The 16,804-nt window shown below is 41.0% G+C and overlaps 1 protein-coding gene across 1 annotated transcript; it reads right to left on the bottom strand.

The window, feature by feature from the left end:
• Window positions 1-415: 415 nt before the first annotated feature.
• LOC104165498 (zonadhesin-like) lies at window positions 416-16,255 on the bottom strand (the record flags this gene model as incomplete). The annotated part of the gene is made up of 14 exons (XM_009705148.1): window positions 416-530; window positions 881-1,012; window positions 3,300-3,430; window positions 4,869-5,045; window positions 6,213-6,381; window positions 7,429-7,498; window positions 8,184-8,434; window positions 9,704-9,845; window positions 10,318-10,526; window positions 12,684-12,952; window positions 13,696-13,820; window positions 14,277-14,441; window positions 15,116-15,357; window positions 16,111-16,255. Coding segments are annotated over 14 exons (2,342 nt in total), but the record flags the coding sequence as incomplete, so codon positions are not given.
• Between the last annotated feature and the right edge of the window lie 549 nt (window positions 16,256-16,804).

Here is a 16,804-nt window from a genome sequence, read left to right as displayed (position 1 = left end):
CATCTTCATGCCATTCCCCCACGTCCTATCATTGGTCGCCAGAGAGGAGATCAACACCCGCCCCTTCACTTCCTCCCGTGATGAAGCTGTAGACCACAATGGGCTTTTCCGTCACTCTCCTCTTCTCCAGGCTGAACAAACCAAGAGACTTCAGCTGCTCCTCATATGGCTTCCCCTCTAAGCCCTTCACCAACTTTGTGGCCCTTCTTTGGATGCCCTTTAGTAGCTTTATATCCTTTATGTCTAAAAGCTAAGTGTTCCCTCACATTCCTCAAATGAAATCCTGAATGCTGTGGTTCCTTTCTGGTCCTGCAGGTATGTGATTGATTGATGGGAGTTTTGAGGTTTACAGGTGCTAAAAGGGGCATATGTGTCTTGACTGTGCTGAACGTAGCAAAGCTGGGAAAAGCCTTACCTGTACAGGTACACTGCAGAGGAGATGAGAATGATGATAACAACTACACCTGCCACAACTCCAATGACGATGGCAATTGTATGGTCCCTAGAATCCTGTGTGGGAGGGTCTTCAGCTGAAGAAGAAATACAAGCCCCGTCAGTGAAAGCTAACCATACTGTGAACAGAAATTTTTTCTCAACCCTTGCCTGTCTGCTTGGTTTATACTGTGTTCTCTGATGAATGTGGCTTTCTGGAGGGGTGTCAGACAGGGTTCTACAGACCCCTGCCATCACGCATACTACCAGCTCTGCACTGGGGGTTCTGACCCCTTCTTTCTGCTTGGATGACCACAGGCTCTCACCTGCTGAGTTACTAATTTGCAGCATGGAAATGAAGAGCAAGCTCAGTCTTCTCCGTAATGACACCCATTTCTGAAAGTGGTGTGTGTTATGCAGACAGTGAAATTGAAAATATTTTTATTACCTATCTTTTCAGCCTCACAGCTTGGTCCTGTGTACAGTTCTGAACATTCACAGTAGAAGCGCAGAGAAGTGTTGTTGGTAGATTCAGAGCAAACTCCATCATTCTTACAAGGGTTTGGCATACATGGTCCACCTAGCACAAAGGAAGGAAAAACACTTCAGATTCTCAGATAATCCAACCCTGAGAGAACTGTTCTTGCTTAGATTACATTGACTCCTAATGCTGGACGTTCCCTGTATTTTAAGGCACAATACTTGTACTTAACAACAGCAATGAGGGAAAGAAACACTGTTTCTACAATGAAACATCAAAGATCCCTGCTATGGTTTTCTTCTGTACAAGCTCTGTTGCAACTATCCCCAACCCAGTGGTGTCCTATAAGCAGTAAGTCAAGACTTCTTAGCATCAAAGACAATGTTAAAGTGGTTGACTCACTCCTGTAACATCCGCGACTGTAGTTTGAAATGCCACAGATTTCATCAGATCCACACACTATGTCAGAGCAGGAGACACTGGAGCTTTCTGTGCACTGGCATCTCTGAGAGCAATCATCAGTGGTGAATATTTCTCCAATCTGGAAGACAGCAGTTAAATGTTAAAAAAAAAAATCAAATCAGCCAGAAAAACCATGAATGGAGAACTTGGGCCCTATGCTACTCTCTGTGATGTCTTCCTGATGAATGGCAACAGGGCAGATTTTTTTTTTAGTAGTTTGTTCAAAAAAGAAGGCAAGCAACTCACTAATCCAGCTCTTTGAAACTCAAGGATGGCCCAAGAAAGAAGGCAAAAGAAGAGTTTGGGGTATGAGATCCTAGCCCCAGGTGCAGTATATGGACAATCAACAATGTCTAATTTGCTGGAGATAAGAGAGTGGCAGATGCATCACATCATGCCTCCAAGGCAATGTGGAAATGCTATGTGCCATTTTTCTGGCAAGTGCCACCTGTTCATAGTAAGTGTCTCCCTCCTCCCATAAAACAATCTTTACTGGCTTAGGCCTTTTCTGTACCAAATCTCTAGTGTTAAAACAGAAATCTATGAGATTATGAAGCTGTTCTGTCCCGCAGTGACAATGGAGGATTCTCCGTGTTCCTCAGAATCCAGTCTTGCTTGGGGCTCTCTTCATATCGTAGCCAATTCTACTCTCTGTTCCCTTCCTCCAGAGACCAGAATTTTATTAAACAATTGGGCTTTGTTTCTAATACAAAATTACATGCTGAGGAGAATGAAGAGATTGTCAAAATAATTAGCAGTAGAAAATATTGATTGCTGCTGTGGGAGCTCTCTGACCCACAGAGTGACTGTACCTCATAGTATTTGTCAAGGTATGTGCAGCCACATTGTTTGTAAGGCACGCAGTCAAAACCACTGAGAACATAGCCAGGGAGACATTCACAGCCTTCAAGACAAGGTGATTCACACTCAGAGGGACTGGTCAAGTCGCTGCAGGACGCTGGGCATGCAGATATACATGAGCTGTATTTGCTGTTAGCAGGACAAGATATACCTGTAAAAATAAGGAGAGTCCAGTTATAGCAGGCTGCTGTGCATTACTTACGCAACGTTCTTTGAGATCCAGAGGACGTTACCATTTTGTAGGAGGCAATATGTTGAACACATATACACAGAAATGTGCATACATATATAATAGTACTGAAGTCATAAGTAAAGCACTCCAAAGTCAGAAAATGCATCATCAAACTATTTGGATGCTGTGCTCTCATTCTGGTCTTCACTGATCTCAAATAACTTCTCACGCATTTAGGGTAGCCATCCCTCCAACTACCAGAGCTGTTTCACAACTCTGGGACCTGTGTTTCACCAGGAATATAAAGTCATCTAACCATGGCTGATGCAAGGGAAGTATGGTTTGATGAGTCTCCCAACTTGAAAAAAAAAAATAAATCAGGAAAAAAAGGTTTGAGATTATTCTAAGTTTTATTTCAGCATTTTTTAGTCTGAAAGATTTGGAGTTTTCAGCTGAATATTTTTTATGTTGAAATTTCACAGGCAAAAAAGAAAATTAGTATATTTTGTAGATTTAAAAAGAGATTCAAATGAAAAGTTTTTCCTTCAGATTTGTGGCTTCTCTCCAAAATTTTAACTTTTTTTGCCCAGTTGGTAATGGGGACTTTTTTTCTCTCACAAAACTTGTGGTGATGGAGGAGCCGAGAGCTCTGCTTTCCTAAGTAGCTTTCTGAGCTGGGCTCTAAATGCAAAAGTCAGCATAGAATGCAGAAGAGAGGCCAGAAAGAGCACGTGTGTGTGCTAAACTGCGAATAGTGATTGAAGCATGAATCAACATGCTTTTACTCCCTGAGAAGCTTTGATATATGGTGCATCTAGGAAAAGCCTCAAATCTCAGATTTTGAGAGTCTTTTAGGCAGAAACCATACTTTCTGGTTCTTCCTGTGCTTACCACAAACTGTCTGTTGCCTCCAGCCTTCCATACTGACTCCTTGCTGCTGACAAGCCAGCACGTATTCCTCCAGACTGCGACATAAGGTAGCATCCTGATCTCCTTCCACACACATATCAAACAGGCAGCTCCTATGTGCAACAGGAGAAAACCATTAATTTCCAATACCTTTGTTATTGTTTATTTTCAGCTGCTTTTCTGCCTGACTCAGAGTTAGTTCTGTTTTCCTGTTATCTGGCTGACAGGAAAACAGAGGAATAAAAAAAGCTGCAGCCACAGGACTGGGAAGATCAGGTCATTTGTTGTGCAGCTGCTGCTAACATGCGAGGTGTTCATATATGAACAAGCAATAAAGAGGTACCTGACTGCTTGTCACAGTAAGTTATTCTTTGTTGTCTGCTTCTGTTTTGGGCTAGCATGGCTACATTTTGCTTATAGAGCACTTTTTAGTGCTGCTAAGTCTTATAGCTGAACTACACACTTCTTTCAATAAATGGGTGCCCTCCTTGTGTCCATATGCCTTGAATATTGACACAGAATTCTGTTGTACCCGGTGTTTGTTTGCCGGTGCTACCTTCTCAGCTTTGCTCATCATCTGACTATCCATGGCCTGATTTTCAGAGGCATTGAGATCTGAGATGAATGGGATCTGCAAGTGTGCAGCACCTCAGAAAATTCAGGCAGCCACTAAGAAGGTAGAACAGGCTGCCCAACCAAATGCTAGAGTAAGGAGACAAATAGGCTTATGTTAAGAATCAGGATACATACGTTGAAGCCAGTGGTCCAGTTTATTTGGCTTAAGATACCTTCACATTCTTCTCACAGCTAAGAGGGACTTTGAAGTGGGCATTATCTATCATTAAACATTAGGTACAGCTATATGACTAAAGAAAACTGGCAGTGACTTGGCAATTTTGTGACTGATGATAGATGAATGATGAATATGAAGGTGAATCAAAAGGTTTCACACAGCTCAAAATTAGGCGTGTAGGAACTGTATATGTAGGAGGCCAGAGCAGCCTTGAAACACAGGAGAGGGAACTTTGTTGAAGATACCAGGTTAGTGACTCTGCACTAATCCGTTTTTTTGCACTTCTCCAAGAAAGATTCAAGAAATGTCACTGACAGCTTCAGCCTTTGTGGCTGTAGCATGAAGGCTAGATTTTATGAAGGTAGAATTGCTAAAAGAAAATACTAATAGAGCCAGGTACTAAATTCTCACTGAATGTGGATGAGAACTGTAAGCACACTGGAAATCCCAGATTACAAGTATAATGCTTAACACTGCTGCTTTTTTTGTGTAGGAAAAGAGGAAAGCTACTTTCTAGAGCTAACAGAAAAGTGAAACTCTAAATAGATGGAAAGACAGATCATCACAATTATTGAAAAATAAATAAGGGGATTTAAATATATCAGTAATGGAATCACTGGGCCCAGTTCTCCAAAGACACTTACTATCCTCAGTTCCAATTAATACCCTGGAGACTGAAGATGCAAAGTTCTTGTCAGAAACTAGTGCCAAAATGATTTTGCAAATGCAGAGAAAAACTGTCTGCAGTAGACACTTACGTGAAATAGAAATTTGGTGAGACCACAGAATGACAGTTTATGAAAGGACTATTTGAGTCAATCAGGATTTGACATCTTGAAGTTTTGTTTTGTTGCCCCAGCTGATTTTCATTGCAGCCTTGGAAGAGCCCTGGATCTGGTTCTTCCTCAGACTCAACTTTTGAGTTGATATCTCGTCTGTAAATGAAATCATTATGAAACCGTCAGTTCTTTGTGCATCCAGCATTGATAGTACTACTCTCTAAGTAACACCACAAGAGTACTTCTGCTTTGTGGTGTAAATGTAAGCTTATTTCTCTCTTATGATTTATCCTGAATGGGAAGGAGACAGATAAAGCAATTCAAAGATGTACTAGAACACTTCCTACCATGTCAGATATTTATGGGTATTTAAATCAAAAGGGATATCTGTAATTATCTCTCTGGAAATTCTGCATGACACAGGCTTCATCCAATGCCTCCTTTATCCAATCTATTCAATTGAACTTGAACATTAGTCAGAATGATGCAGCTGGAATAGGTCACTATTTCTTGGACATGTGCTCACTTTCACTGAACAACTGGCTGCATGCCTGAAGTGCCAGAATTCTCCTGTTAAGTGTAGCCTCTAGAGCTCCTTTATGCTCAATGCTAGCCTACATACTGCTTTCTACTATTCTGGCAGACAAATTTTTGCAGCCAAATTGTATCCTGCCAGCTAATACAATTCAATTTACTTGCTGAAAAAGTTCTGTGTTAGTGGCTAAGCAACGTCCAAAGGACTTTCAAAGCAAATTGAGAAGGAAGGAAGGAAGCTTATTTCCTTACCTGTTTCAATGTTCTGTATGGAATAATTAGCACAGAATTTGCCTGACCACAAATATCATGCTGATTTATACTCAGAATAATGTCCTTTTCGTGTACTGGCAGAAAACACTAGATAGCCATGAAAGTAAGGAAATCAGACTCTTCAAGAACCTCTGCTGGGAGGAATCGTGAATTCATCTTAATGGATTTCAAAGCTACCTTCGTGTTCCAGGGGGAGGGATGACACTGAACCAGAATTTGCCTTCCCTCAGGCCCATCCAGCACAACATGATATATTTATCTTTGCCAGGAACCCTGAGCTTTGCAAAGATCTTATTTGTCCCTGTGCCCTAGCAGTTGTAATGGCTGTGACTCCAAAGGGGGATACTGAACTGGAGTAATGCAGTGATAGTTCAGGCCTCTTTCGGCTAGATAGAAGGGCACTGATATTTCACCTCAGTGATGCACAGGAATAGTCCCTGTAGTTATTCCTGGATATTAATTCACTCACTTCCAATGGCTGTGCTTGCCATGGATATTAAGTAGAAAATTAAGTACCTGAGACGAGAGATTGTTCTTTTCAGAGGAACTTTCCAGCTCTCACCAAATACATTCACGTTCTTCACCCAAACACCATCTGGATTCGTGAAGTCATTTCTATATCTCCCATCAAAGTCACCACACAAGCCTTCTACTCTGCTTCTGTAGGTGTTGGCCAACTTTATATCTAGGGAAATTCAGAAGAAAAAAAAAGCCATTACAGAAATCTTTGCTTCCGAGTGTATGGAAGAGGTGGAAAGCAATGCCAAGTACCACATTTCAAGATTCAGATTGGAGTTGGTAATGTGACATGGACCTCATACATAGGATATGAACACAGCCCTGAACATACATGTATTCACAGGACTGTTTCTGTGTTCTGCAACACGGATCATGAAAAAAGTAGTTTCTTGCAGCCAATAAGGTATCACACAACATGATATCAGCACTTGAGTGCTCTTGGTGCATACTGCTTACTGCTTAGCAACAAATTGAATGCACCACCCACTTTTTGCCCTTCACTTGCAATCCACTTGCTTGTTGAGAAACAGAATTCCTATAAAACAGACCTTTTCTTTCTGCAGTTGGAATTTTAGGGTTTCAGATGATGGATGTGTATAAATGGCCTGGCACTTTTCACCTTACACTCAGAATAACATGGCTATATTCTGTTGTAAATCAGGAGTAACTCTGCTTTGAACAGAGTAGGTAACGTGTTCAGCTTACATGAATGACTTGTGTATATGTGATATAAAAGTCCCACTAAAAAACACTAAAGAATGGGATTATCTGGAATAGGTTTGAGAGGAAGCATGTAAAAGGACACATTCACAGCTTTATAGCTTGAGGACCTCAGTCCTGTGCCTGGGTTAAGCTGGCAAAGGGGGCAGATCCAGACTTCACTCCATCATTCTCATCAGCAATTTTAAGTGATTTGCTTTCATTTTTATCACTCAGGCCTTACTTAACATGGAAAAAAGCAGAACAGTCTGACTCTACATCTCATTTCTCATAAATTCAGGTGGATCCAGATAAAGAAATGCCAGCTTTATGGTTTTTCTTGTTCCTGGGAAACACTTTTTGTTTTAATTTTCTGGAAGTTCACCTCACAAAGGGCCATAGGCTCAAAGAATGAAGGTTTCTAATATTGTCTTGGGTTTAGACCTCCTTTGGATGAGAACATTTTTTGAGACAGCGTATAAATATTCCTGTACATTGTCTTAGTATCACTTACCTGCATTTTGATTGCCATCAAAGCTCAGGTATAAGCCAAAATCTGTCTCCAGGTAAATTCTTGTTATCCTCTGATATATACGAATACCTTCATGAGGATGAACAGGGGGTATCACCCTCACACCATCCATTTTTTTGAATAAATTAAAATTCATAATATATAGGCCAAGTTCAAATCTGGCTCCAGTACAGGTCAATGCTACAAATGAACACTCTTCTTCTCTGGTTTTATAATAAATATACTAGATAATTTAACCAGGTAAAAAACTTAGTATTCAATTTTTTAAAGTTAACAAAGTCATGTATTGAGGAAAGTGATCTGAACACGGTATTTTCACATCATCCTAAGAGATTTCTATTACTGAGTTAAAAATGTATATATGAGCTATGTATACTCTTATGCACCAATAAAGGGGAAAGAAATGAAGTTTTCCTAGCATAATTCACACTTTTCTTCTCCCTACCAGTGATAAAAATTTGTATGGCTTTATTGTAAGTATTGGGATATTTGGTGTTTTATTGCTAAATCTCTATTTATTCATTTATTTGTTTGAAGTAGATTTATATCCTTCATAGCTATAGAGAAAAAAGACTCAGCACAACTGAAAATCACATTTGTGGTTGCCCCATAGCACTGCTGTAATAATACAGTTAGCTTTAATACTTAAATTGTTCAAAACAGACATTGATTATTCAAAGGTGTTTTACTCCAAAGGAGGGCCTTTCTCCGTGCTCTGCAGTCAATGAGAGACTTACCACAAGCTGCTTGTTCTGCCTGAATCGCACTGTGTGATTGTAAACATTGACGAGAATCTCTTTGAGGTAAGTAATGTGTCGTCCTCGAGGAAGAGGATAGTTCATGCCTTCAATGCTGAACTGCGTCAGAGTATCAGGTAGGCCAGGGATAGTCTGAGCCAGAATATATGTGTATTTCCCTTGAAAGTGGTGCACCAGGCCGTCAAAGGTGGTGTAGTGTGGGTCGCCCATGATCCGACATTTCCCAAAACCTAAAGGGGAAGAGCTTCATTACTCTCCAGTCTGAGTGTGCATATGCCAGATCCTACACATGGATCAGTTTAAAAAAAGTTAGATAAAAAAATTGCTGCTAGCATGCAGGTCTCTTAAAATGGGTGCTCGGGCATCACCCTAGTGAATGGGCACTCATATGGAGAGACAGCCAGAGAAACTCATTCCTCTGCTGAGAACCTGTGTGAGTCAACTGAACTGAAGCAGAACATTAGCATTTATAGGCTTTATAGACACTAAGTTGTGCACATTGATCCTCTGCAAAGGAATGACTACCACAAAGCGTGGCTTGCAGTGTGACTCTGAGACATGTCGGTTTCATAATCCTTAGCAATGTGGTGCTGCACAATTATTGGAACATGAAAAGCAGTGTGCATTTTTGGCTGGCTTACTGCTGTCACACTGATTTCTTCTGAGGTTACTAAATTGATCATTAGATTCACCAGACATAACAATCACATGCAGTGACTATCATCTAAGTATTCTCCTTGACCACTGGGTGCAGAGCAAACCATTATCCCAGGGGCAAGGCTCTGGCACCAAGATTGCTGTGGTGCCTCTGCGATGATACTTTGTCAAAACGGAGCAGGGGGAAGCTGGATTTACATTATGCTCTTGTACTGATCATCAATACAGTAGGACCTATGCCATACTATTCTTCAAAATTGAAGTGTAGAGTCACTAGGCACAAGCTATATCCTAAACAATCCAATTTACCTAGAGAATATAGGATTAACTTTGCTTAGCCAAAGCAACTATTGAACAAAAATCACCAAAGTTCTCTGGCTGGCCTGTTACGTATCTGTTCAGATCTGCTCTGTCTTGTTTTGCCTTCATTTTTTCTGTTCCCAAATCAACATGCAATGGAAAAAACAGGATCATTGCCAAAGGATTCACAGACATATCTGAGTTTTGGTTTTGGTAGATGCAGTGCAAAACTTTTTTCTTTTTTCTTTTTTTTTTTTTTATTTCAACTAGTCAGACTGAACTGTCAAATTTCTACATGTAAATAAATTTTCTAACTCTTGTTCCACTTCCCTCTACAAATTCGCTTTCTTGTACTGGAACTTTCTATTCTGAGAACTGAGGCCTTTTTATGTTCAATAATGTGTCATCAATAGCACTGTCAGAGCTGCCTTCTTTCCCTGTGGAAAAGACTGAAAGTGCCATGGAAGAAAGAATGGACACCCACATCCTTCTTCCTTCTCCAGCCCTGATAGAACAAGAAGAGAAGACCTGCCTGCACATACCTGTTGGATTGCACTTGTGTTTTCCATTTTTGTTCACGCAGGTTTCTTTAGAATCACAGCTATAGCTCTTACATGTGATGACACCATTCTTCTGACACTGGCATCTTCTGGTGCAGTGTGGAGTTATCCAGGTCTCCCCAGCCTGGACAAAAGGTGTGTTAATAATATGTTATCAAGGTGCTCGGCTTTGCAATGCAATAAAAGTTCAATAGCAAAGGGTGTGGGGGCTGGCTAGGTGCAACCTGTCCAGTTGGCAATTCCACAACTGCTCAATTCAGATGTAGTCTCACCAACAGTCTGGGAGGGGGGATCCCAGTCCATTTATTTTATTGTCTTTGACATGAGAACTTTAACACAAAACAGGACTAGGCTAGACTGCCTGAATAACTCTGATCATTTGACTAGTTTCGAATGTGCCTCAATTTTGACCCCAGGTGTGAAGTACCAAGCTCCTGTGTCTCCTAATACCTGAGCCTGCAGATTTAACTAATCAGATGAAAGATACTTAAGAGGTAGACCCTGAAGATTTCTCTATCTCTCGGTCAGATGGACAGGAGATCAACTTTCTACAAGCTTTTGCAGCCAGAGATTTGCTCCGTAAACAAACTACTTACGCTGTAGTAATTGTTATCATCATCCCTGCAGCCACAGTTGCTCAGAGGTACACACTTGCCATTACTGAGCACATAATTATCATCACACTCACAGCCCTCCGTGCACTCTTCTGTCTTCTCACAAAGGGAAGAGGCAAAAATATCATTGCATGTTGATGGGCAGATGGAGACACAGTCTGTGTAATGGCTGTGAGATGGACAGGGCAATGCTGTGTGGGTGAAGAGAATAGAACCAGTGTTATTAAATACATTTAGAAAGTGCACTGCAAACACATGTGCTTGCCTGAAAGCTACAACTTGGCCTATAAAATGGTAGTATAGAATTGCCTTTTAACAGCTGATTTTGATCACCAACTAGTTTTGATTTTTTTATATTTTATTTAAAAAAACAATGAGAACAAAACAGAGAACCCTCTCTGGACCTGCTGATTCAGTTCTATTACAGAGACGTCTGAACTGATGGCACTTGTTCATTCAGATTCAGTATTCCAATTCAGCTGCAAATGCCTCTTTGCGCACTGCTAGAAATGAGAACCTTTAGGGCAAATTCCTTAGAATGTTCAACCCTCCAGTGATGCAAAACACAGACATGAACGCATGCAAGAACAACAGATATGCATTGTCAAACTGAAAATTCATCTAGCTCTATACCCTAATTCTGCCAATGACTACAGATGCATAACGGGACAGTTCAAGAAACAGGGTAGCAGGGCACAGGGTTTGTTTGTCCAGTATTTTCCTCCACTCGTGGCAAGGAGGCAATTAGGAATTTCTGATGGACCTATTCAACGTTCATCTGGCTTGGTTTTTAACCAGTTAATTGTTTTGTCCATCACAACATTATCCAATAATTAATTCCACAATGTAATACTGAATTGTGTAAAAAAAAAAAAAAAAAATCAAAAAGAAACCCACTGTGTAATCTCTACTCATTTTTACATAATTTGTTTGTAGCTTGTTGAATGGGTGGAATGAGGCACATCATACACTGAAAATTAATCCAAGAATGTAGCCCTTAGTAAGCAACTGGCCAAATTGCCAGTTTTCCTTCAAAACCAGTGAGTGGCACTGAACCCTGTGTCCTAACACAGTATCCCACTTTGGTTTAGTCTTCTGGTTATTTCTCCATTTTAGGCTTATTGCAATATCTCATGGCACTCATTTGGCTACTAAAGCCATTCTAACTTCACATTACTATCCATAACTTCTCTAGTCCTGAGTTTTCACTGGGTTTAACTCAACCTGAACACAGTTCAGTGCAACAATGGAGTCATAAAAACATAATAATAGAATTGCATTTTGTGAGAATTTGGGTTTAGTTTTCTTTTATATAACTTGTTCACCTAATACTACTAATTTGTTTTCATGCTATCAGCCATCCAAGTTTCAGTTTTTTCACTTGCTTGTGCACTGTGGGACATCGGGCTTGTTAGAGAGGAATGCAGAGGTCTCCATTAGTCAGCAGGGAGTAGCGGGAGCTGACTTAGGCAACATGTTTATCTTGCAAGGCTGGAGCAACATGCTTATCTTGCAAAGCAGACATGACAGATGTGGTCTGGTGGATGTGGTCTGGCACTCAACTTGACTGAGTGACACCTGGGGTGTGGCGAAGGTCTTATAGCCCTATGTTGCTTCACTAAAAAGCTAGGAAGACTCCCTCCCGCACATCTGCGCTGAATCTCCCCCCATACTGACTCATCGGGCCTCACCGATATTGCAGAATTTACAACCCTTGTCAAGAGCCAACCAGACCACGATTATTGACTTAGTCCCACCTTGCCAAGAGTATAAATCTGGCATTTAGAATCCTCTATTTTGAGGATGAGAACTCCAATGACAGCATGGGTTGTTGGGCCTGAACTTCTCTCCTCCTCAAGCAGGTACACCTCTTTGATAGGATTTGCATGTCTGACTCTGTCAGATGTTACCCAGGAAAGTATTGATAACAAAAAGTGCTGAACTGTTAACTTGAGCTCAATTTTTGCGGTAAGTGTATTTATCAATGGCTATTCCAAACTTGTTATACGTGTTGCTTTAATAAGTCATTCATCTTTTCAACTTTGCAAAACTGTTTCAGTGAAACTCCTTGAGAGGGCTCTGACAGGCCAATCTTGAGACTGTTCAGTGAAGGTCCTTAAGAGGACTCTGACAGACAAATGTTGACTCTGGTAAGTGGCTACACACACAGTCCTTTAGACATAAACTGTTGACCAAGTCTGGCACTAGGATTGGATCCAGCCGCACCTAGACTCCTCTCTGTGAAGGGGTTTAGAAAGCAAGGGGGTCCTTTCTGAATCTCGCAACTCAACAGGAGTGCATTCCCAGCCACATGTTAGACTCATACTCTTAACGTGACATGCACTTACGACAGAATGTGCTATTCCTCCATTTAATGGTGATTCCATGATTCCTGCAGGTGTCCACATAGACTTGAACTATATCGCAGAGAGTGGACTTCATGCCGTCATACTGGCACATGTCATAGATGCAGATCTGTATGAAGTCTTCAGGCTTGACTAGATTATGACATGCTTTGAATTTGTCTGATTTTAGGACATTGCACTGGCTTTCAATGACTGGTTTATTCTCAGCAGTGCAAGGAGGACCATCATCTTCTCTTAAGTCTGATAAACAACTGTATGAAAGCACAGACAGCTGCATTTAAGTATCAAAGGCATATATAAGACAGAGACTGAAACTGAAAGGCTTGTTTATACTGACAGGTATTACACAAATAACGCTAGAGTCTACAGTCTTCTTTCTGTCTGTGAGTGAAAGATTAGGCAGAAGTAGACCTGCTTGGCAATCACCATGCTGTGTCTGACCCTTGTTACTCTTACTGAACTTGACCCTGACTAGAGGACTGACTTCTCAGCTTGACCTCAGACCTGTCTCATCACTGCAAACTTGTGTGGTGATCTGGACTCTTGGCTGACCCTGGCTTCCACCCTTGGGCCTGCCCTACTTGCCTTGCTTGGGTAGTGTGGGATGGGCCCTGGCTGGTGAGGCCACTGTTCTCTCAGCTGTATTATCACACTTGGCTCCCTGCACCTTAGGGAGCAGGTAGCCTTCACTGTTTCCCAACACTATCATCCTGCTCTAGGTGTTTTCAGTGTAAAATAAATAGAGGCTATGTCCGTGCTGTGGTCTGCCCCAAAGCCTAATACCCCAAGTGTATATGTAGATCAATAGAACGGCTGTGGTTTCCCTTTGGCCTGTGCAGTGATTTCCTGTGGTTATGCCTTTTTTTGAGCTTCAAATTCAAGAAAAGTCTCATATGCACTACTTATATGTAACAAAGTAACAAACAGTCAAAACAATTGAAAGGAGACTGTTTCCTGAAGGAAGATGGAAGGTACAGAAAGAAGTCACATTTACCCTTCCTCACTGTCTTCCTCTACTTTCCAGCTATTTCCAAACTGTGTGACACTGACGAGTGTACCATTGGGCAAAGAGAGATCATCTTCACGATTATCATTGAAGTTACCACACATGCCATGTACCTGCAAATGAACAAGAACCATATTCTAGCACAATCTGTTCTACATCAGCTTCCCCAATAACTTCTTATTCATTGCCTATGAAATGATGTGACCAAGTCACCACCACCACCTAATCTTGTCCCAGACTTTTCAGACATACTCGCTAGTGTCTGACTGCATTCATGGAGAAATAAAATAGAAACTGCAGTAAATCTGTGGTTCCCTAAGGCTTCAAGGCATTTAATTCTACAAGCTGAATGTGTTCCCCTAGCCAGGTCATTTTCTTTAACCACCCCCTTGTAACACAAGGAAATTGTTGTGAAGAGAAAAAAAATTGAAAGGAAAAAAATGACATGTGTTACAATACAGCTGCAAAGAAAGATGCAATAGCAAAACACAGGAACAATAGAAATTAAAAGTAAACACACAAAGCAGTGGTTTTGAAACAGTGCCAGATGTTTACATACTAAATCTTACCTTTGAGAAATAAGACTGTGGGAGGGTGATTTCCAGATGGTGATTGCCATCGTATTTCACTATCACACCAAAGTCAGTTTCCACTACTATAAATCTGCCAACATTTCCAATGGACACACCTCGCAAACGGTTCTCCACTGGAGTGTAGACTTTTTCACTGTTCAACTGGAGAGATGTCATTTCAATGTCATTTGTCAGCATGGATGTTCTTCCATGAAAGCTTTTCTGCACACAATCTATATTCCTTGCAGTGTTGAAGATTTCTCCATGACAGTTTAAACTCCTTTATGCTTCTACCATTGCATATTCCAACTATGGGTTGCGGGAATCAGCCTTTTAGCTGAGGAGAGCTGGGCAGGACTCATACCCTGTGCCTTTAACAGGGAGCTGGAAAGTTCCCTGGTAGTAAGCAAGCTCTTACCCACCCACAGGGTGGATTCCCTGCCTCCAGTACTGCCATGGATCCCTCTGCTATTCTAGACCAATATGGTATGACTTGCTTTTCCTCTGCTCTTGTTACCTAGCTATAGGTGATTGGGTGACAACAGCTATTGAAGTGGGGAGCCCCATTCTTTAGTTCAGCCAACAATTCTCCAATCTGGAGGCTCTGGGCTCCATCTCCAAGATACTGCTAATAGAACAGGAAACCCAAACCAGAAGCCTTGGGAACTAGTGAGAAATGGCGTTTCTCCATTATATCCAGTTAATGGAGGTGCCCACAAGTATTAAGCAAAGGTGTATGTATTCCTTAGGAACCATGAAGATCCTTTTTCCTACAGTTGCTGTAGTGAGCTAATTTTAAGATACTTCTTGCAAGAATAAAGAACACCACCACCTACCAGGATTCCTTGGCTTTTCTGAAGGGTGATTCGTACACCATACACATCTATGTAGACTTCTTTCAGGTATGTGGCCCCTCTTAGTCCTCTGTCTTCATTCTTACCAAGGATGGTTATAGGAATGACACTGTTGGTGTTGACAACCTCAACCAAGGTGTAGGTGCATGTACCCACAAAAGTGTACATCATTCCATCAAAAGTGAAATAATGGGGATCTCCTGCCACTTGACATATTGCTTGGCCTGAAGGTGAAAAAATGATCTAAGAACTTTGGACTGGATTTCACCATGGACTAAGCTGACCAAAGATGTTTGCATTAGTGCAGCAACCTAATCCTGATCATTATTATGTAAGCAAACCTTCACAGAGGTATCTCAGGTTCATACCAATGACATTTATTTAGAAATAAGACATTTCCAGAAAGCGTCTTCCAAATTTAATTTGCAAATTATGTACAAACCGGCAACTTGGCAGCAAATGACCCTCTTTATACATTTCTATATGCTGTTGTACCTATGATTTATGGTAGTTGAGTGTAATGCAGAGCTTTTCTACTTAGCTGTATAAAAATATATAATTATATGTATAAATATAGATGTCAATATAAAAGTAAATAAATTTGCATCTATATACATGGATATTTAATGCACTTGCCATCACCCAGACTCTCAGAAATGCAGTTCTCAATTATTCCCAAATTTAGAGCTTGCAGCACTGGTGATACGGGACTTGAACTTGTAATATCAAGACAGAAAGAACCCAAGTGACCATGCAAGCTTTAGGGCAGTGTCAGTTTTTCCCGGTATTGACTACAACAGAAAGGAATCTGTGCTTGCAAGACAGATGATCATGTCTTTTCATGTCTTAGCACTGGCAGCAGTCAGTTGGGACTTCTTTGCCATCACATATGAAAAAATATTTTTAATAAAACTAGAAGGAGAAGAAGGTTCTAATTATGGAATTGACATTGAGAACCATTTTTGGGCAGAACTTACCATTGGAATAACAGCCCAGTACACCATCCTGAATACTGCATTCCTCTCGGACTCCACACTCCCAGGATGTGCATATAATGGTGTTATTAGCCTTGCAGGTGCAGCGTTCAGTGCAGGGATAACTAGTGAACCAGCTTTCATCCAGCTGGGTGGAAAAAAGAGTGTAGAAGTATATACTGTAAGATAAATTAGAAGGTAATACCCTAAGGGACAATCAAATTATTAGTATTTGAATATGCATGATTGCCCTGGTTTTGGCTGGGATAGAGTTAATTTTCTTCCTAGTAGCTGGTACAGTGCTGTGGTTTTGGATTTAGTACAAGAATAATGTGGATAACACACTGATGTTTTAGTTATTGCTAAGTAGCGCTTACCCTAAGTCAAGGACTTTTCAGTTTCTCATGCTCTGTCAATGAGGAGGTGCGCAAGAAGCTGGGGGGGAGCGTAACCAGGACAGCTGACTCGAAATAGCCAAAGGGATATTCCATACCATAGAACATCATGGCCAGTATATAAACTGGGGGAGCTGGCCAGGAGGGGCCCATTGCTGCTTGGAGATTGGCTGGGCACCAGTCAGTGGGCAGTAAGCAATTGTAGTGTGCATCGCTTGTCTGTCTTGGGTTTTAGTCCTCTCTCTCTTTGTTATCTCCTTTTCAATTACATTAATTATTATTATTATTGTTATTATTATTAT

This window comes from Cariama cristata, unplaced genomic scaffold, assembly GCF_000690535.1.
Source record: "Cariama cristata isolate BGI_N322 unplaced genomic scaffold, ASM69053v1 scaffold6420, whole genome shotgun sequence".
Taxonomy (NCBI): Eukaryota; Metazoa; Chordata; class Aves; order Cariamiformes; family Cariamidae; genus Cariama; species Cariama cristata.
The sequence above is the reverse complement of the archived record's forward strand: the minus strand, read 5'-3'. Positions and strand labels throughout refer to the sequence as shown.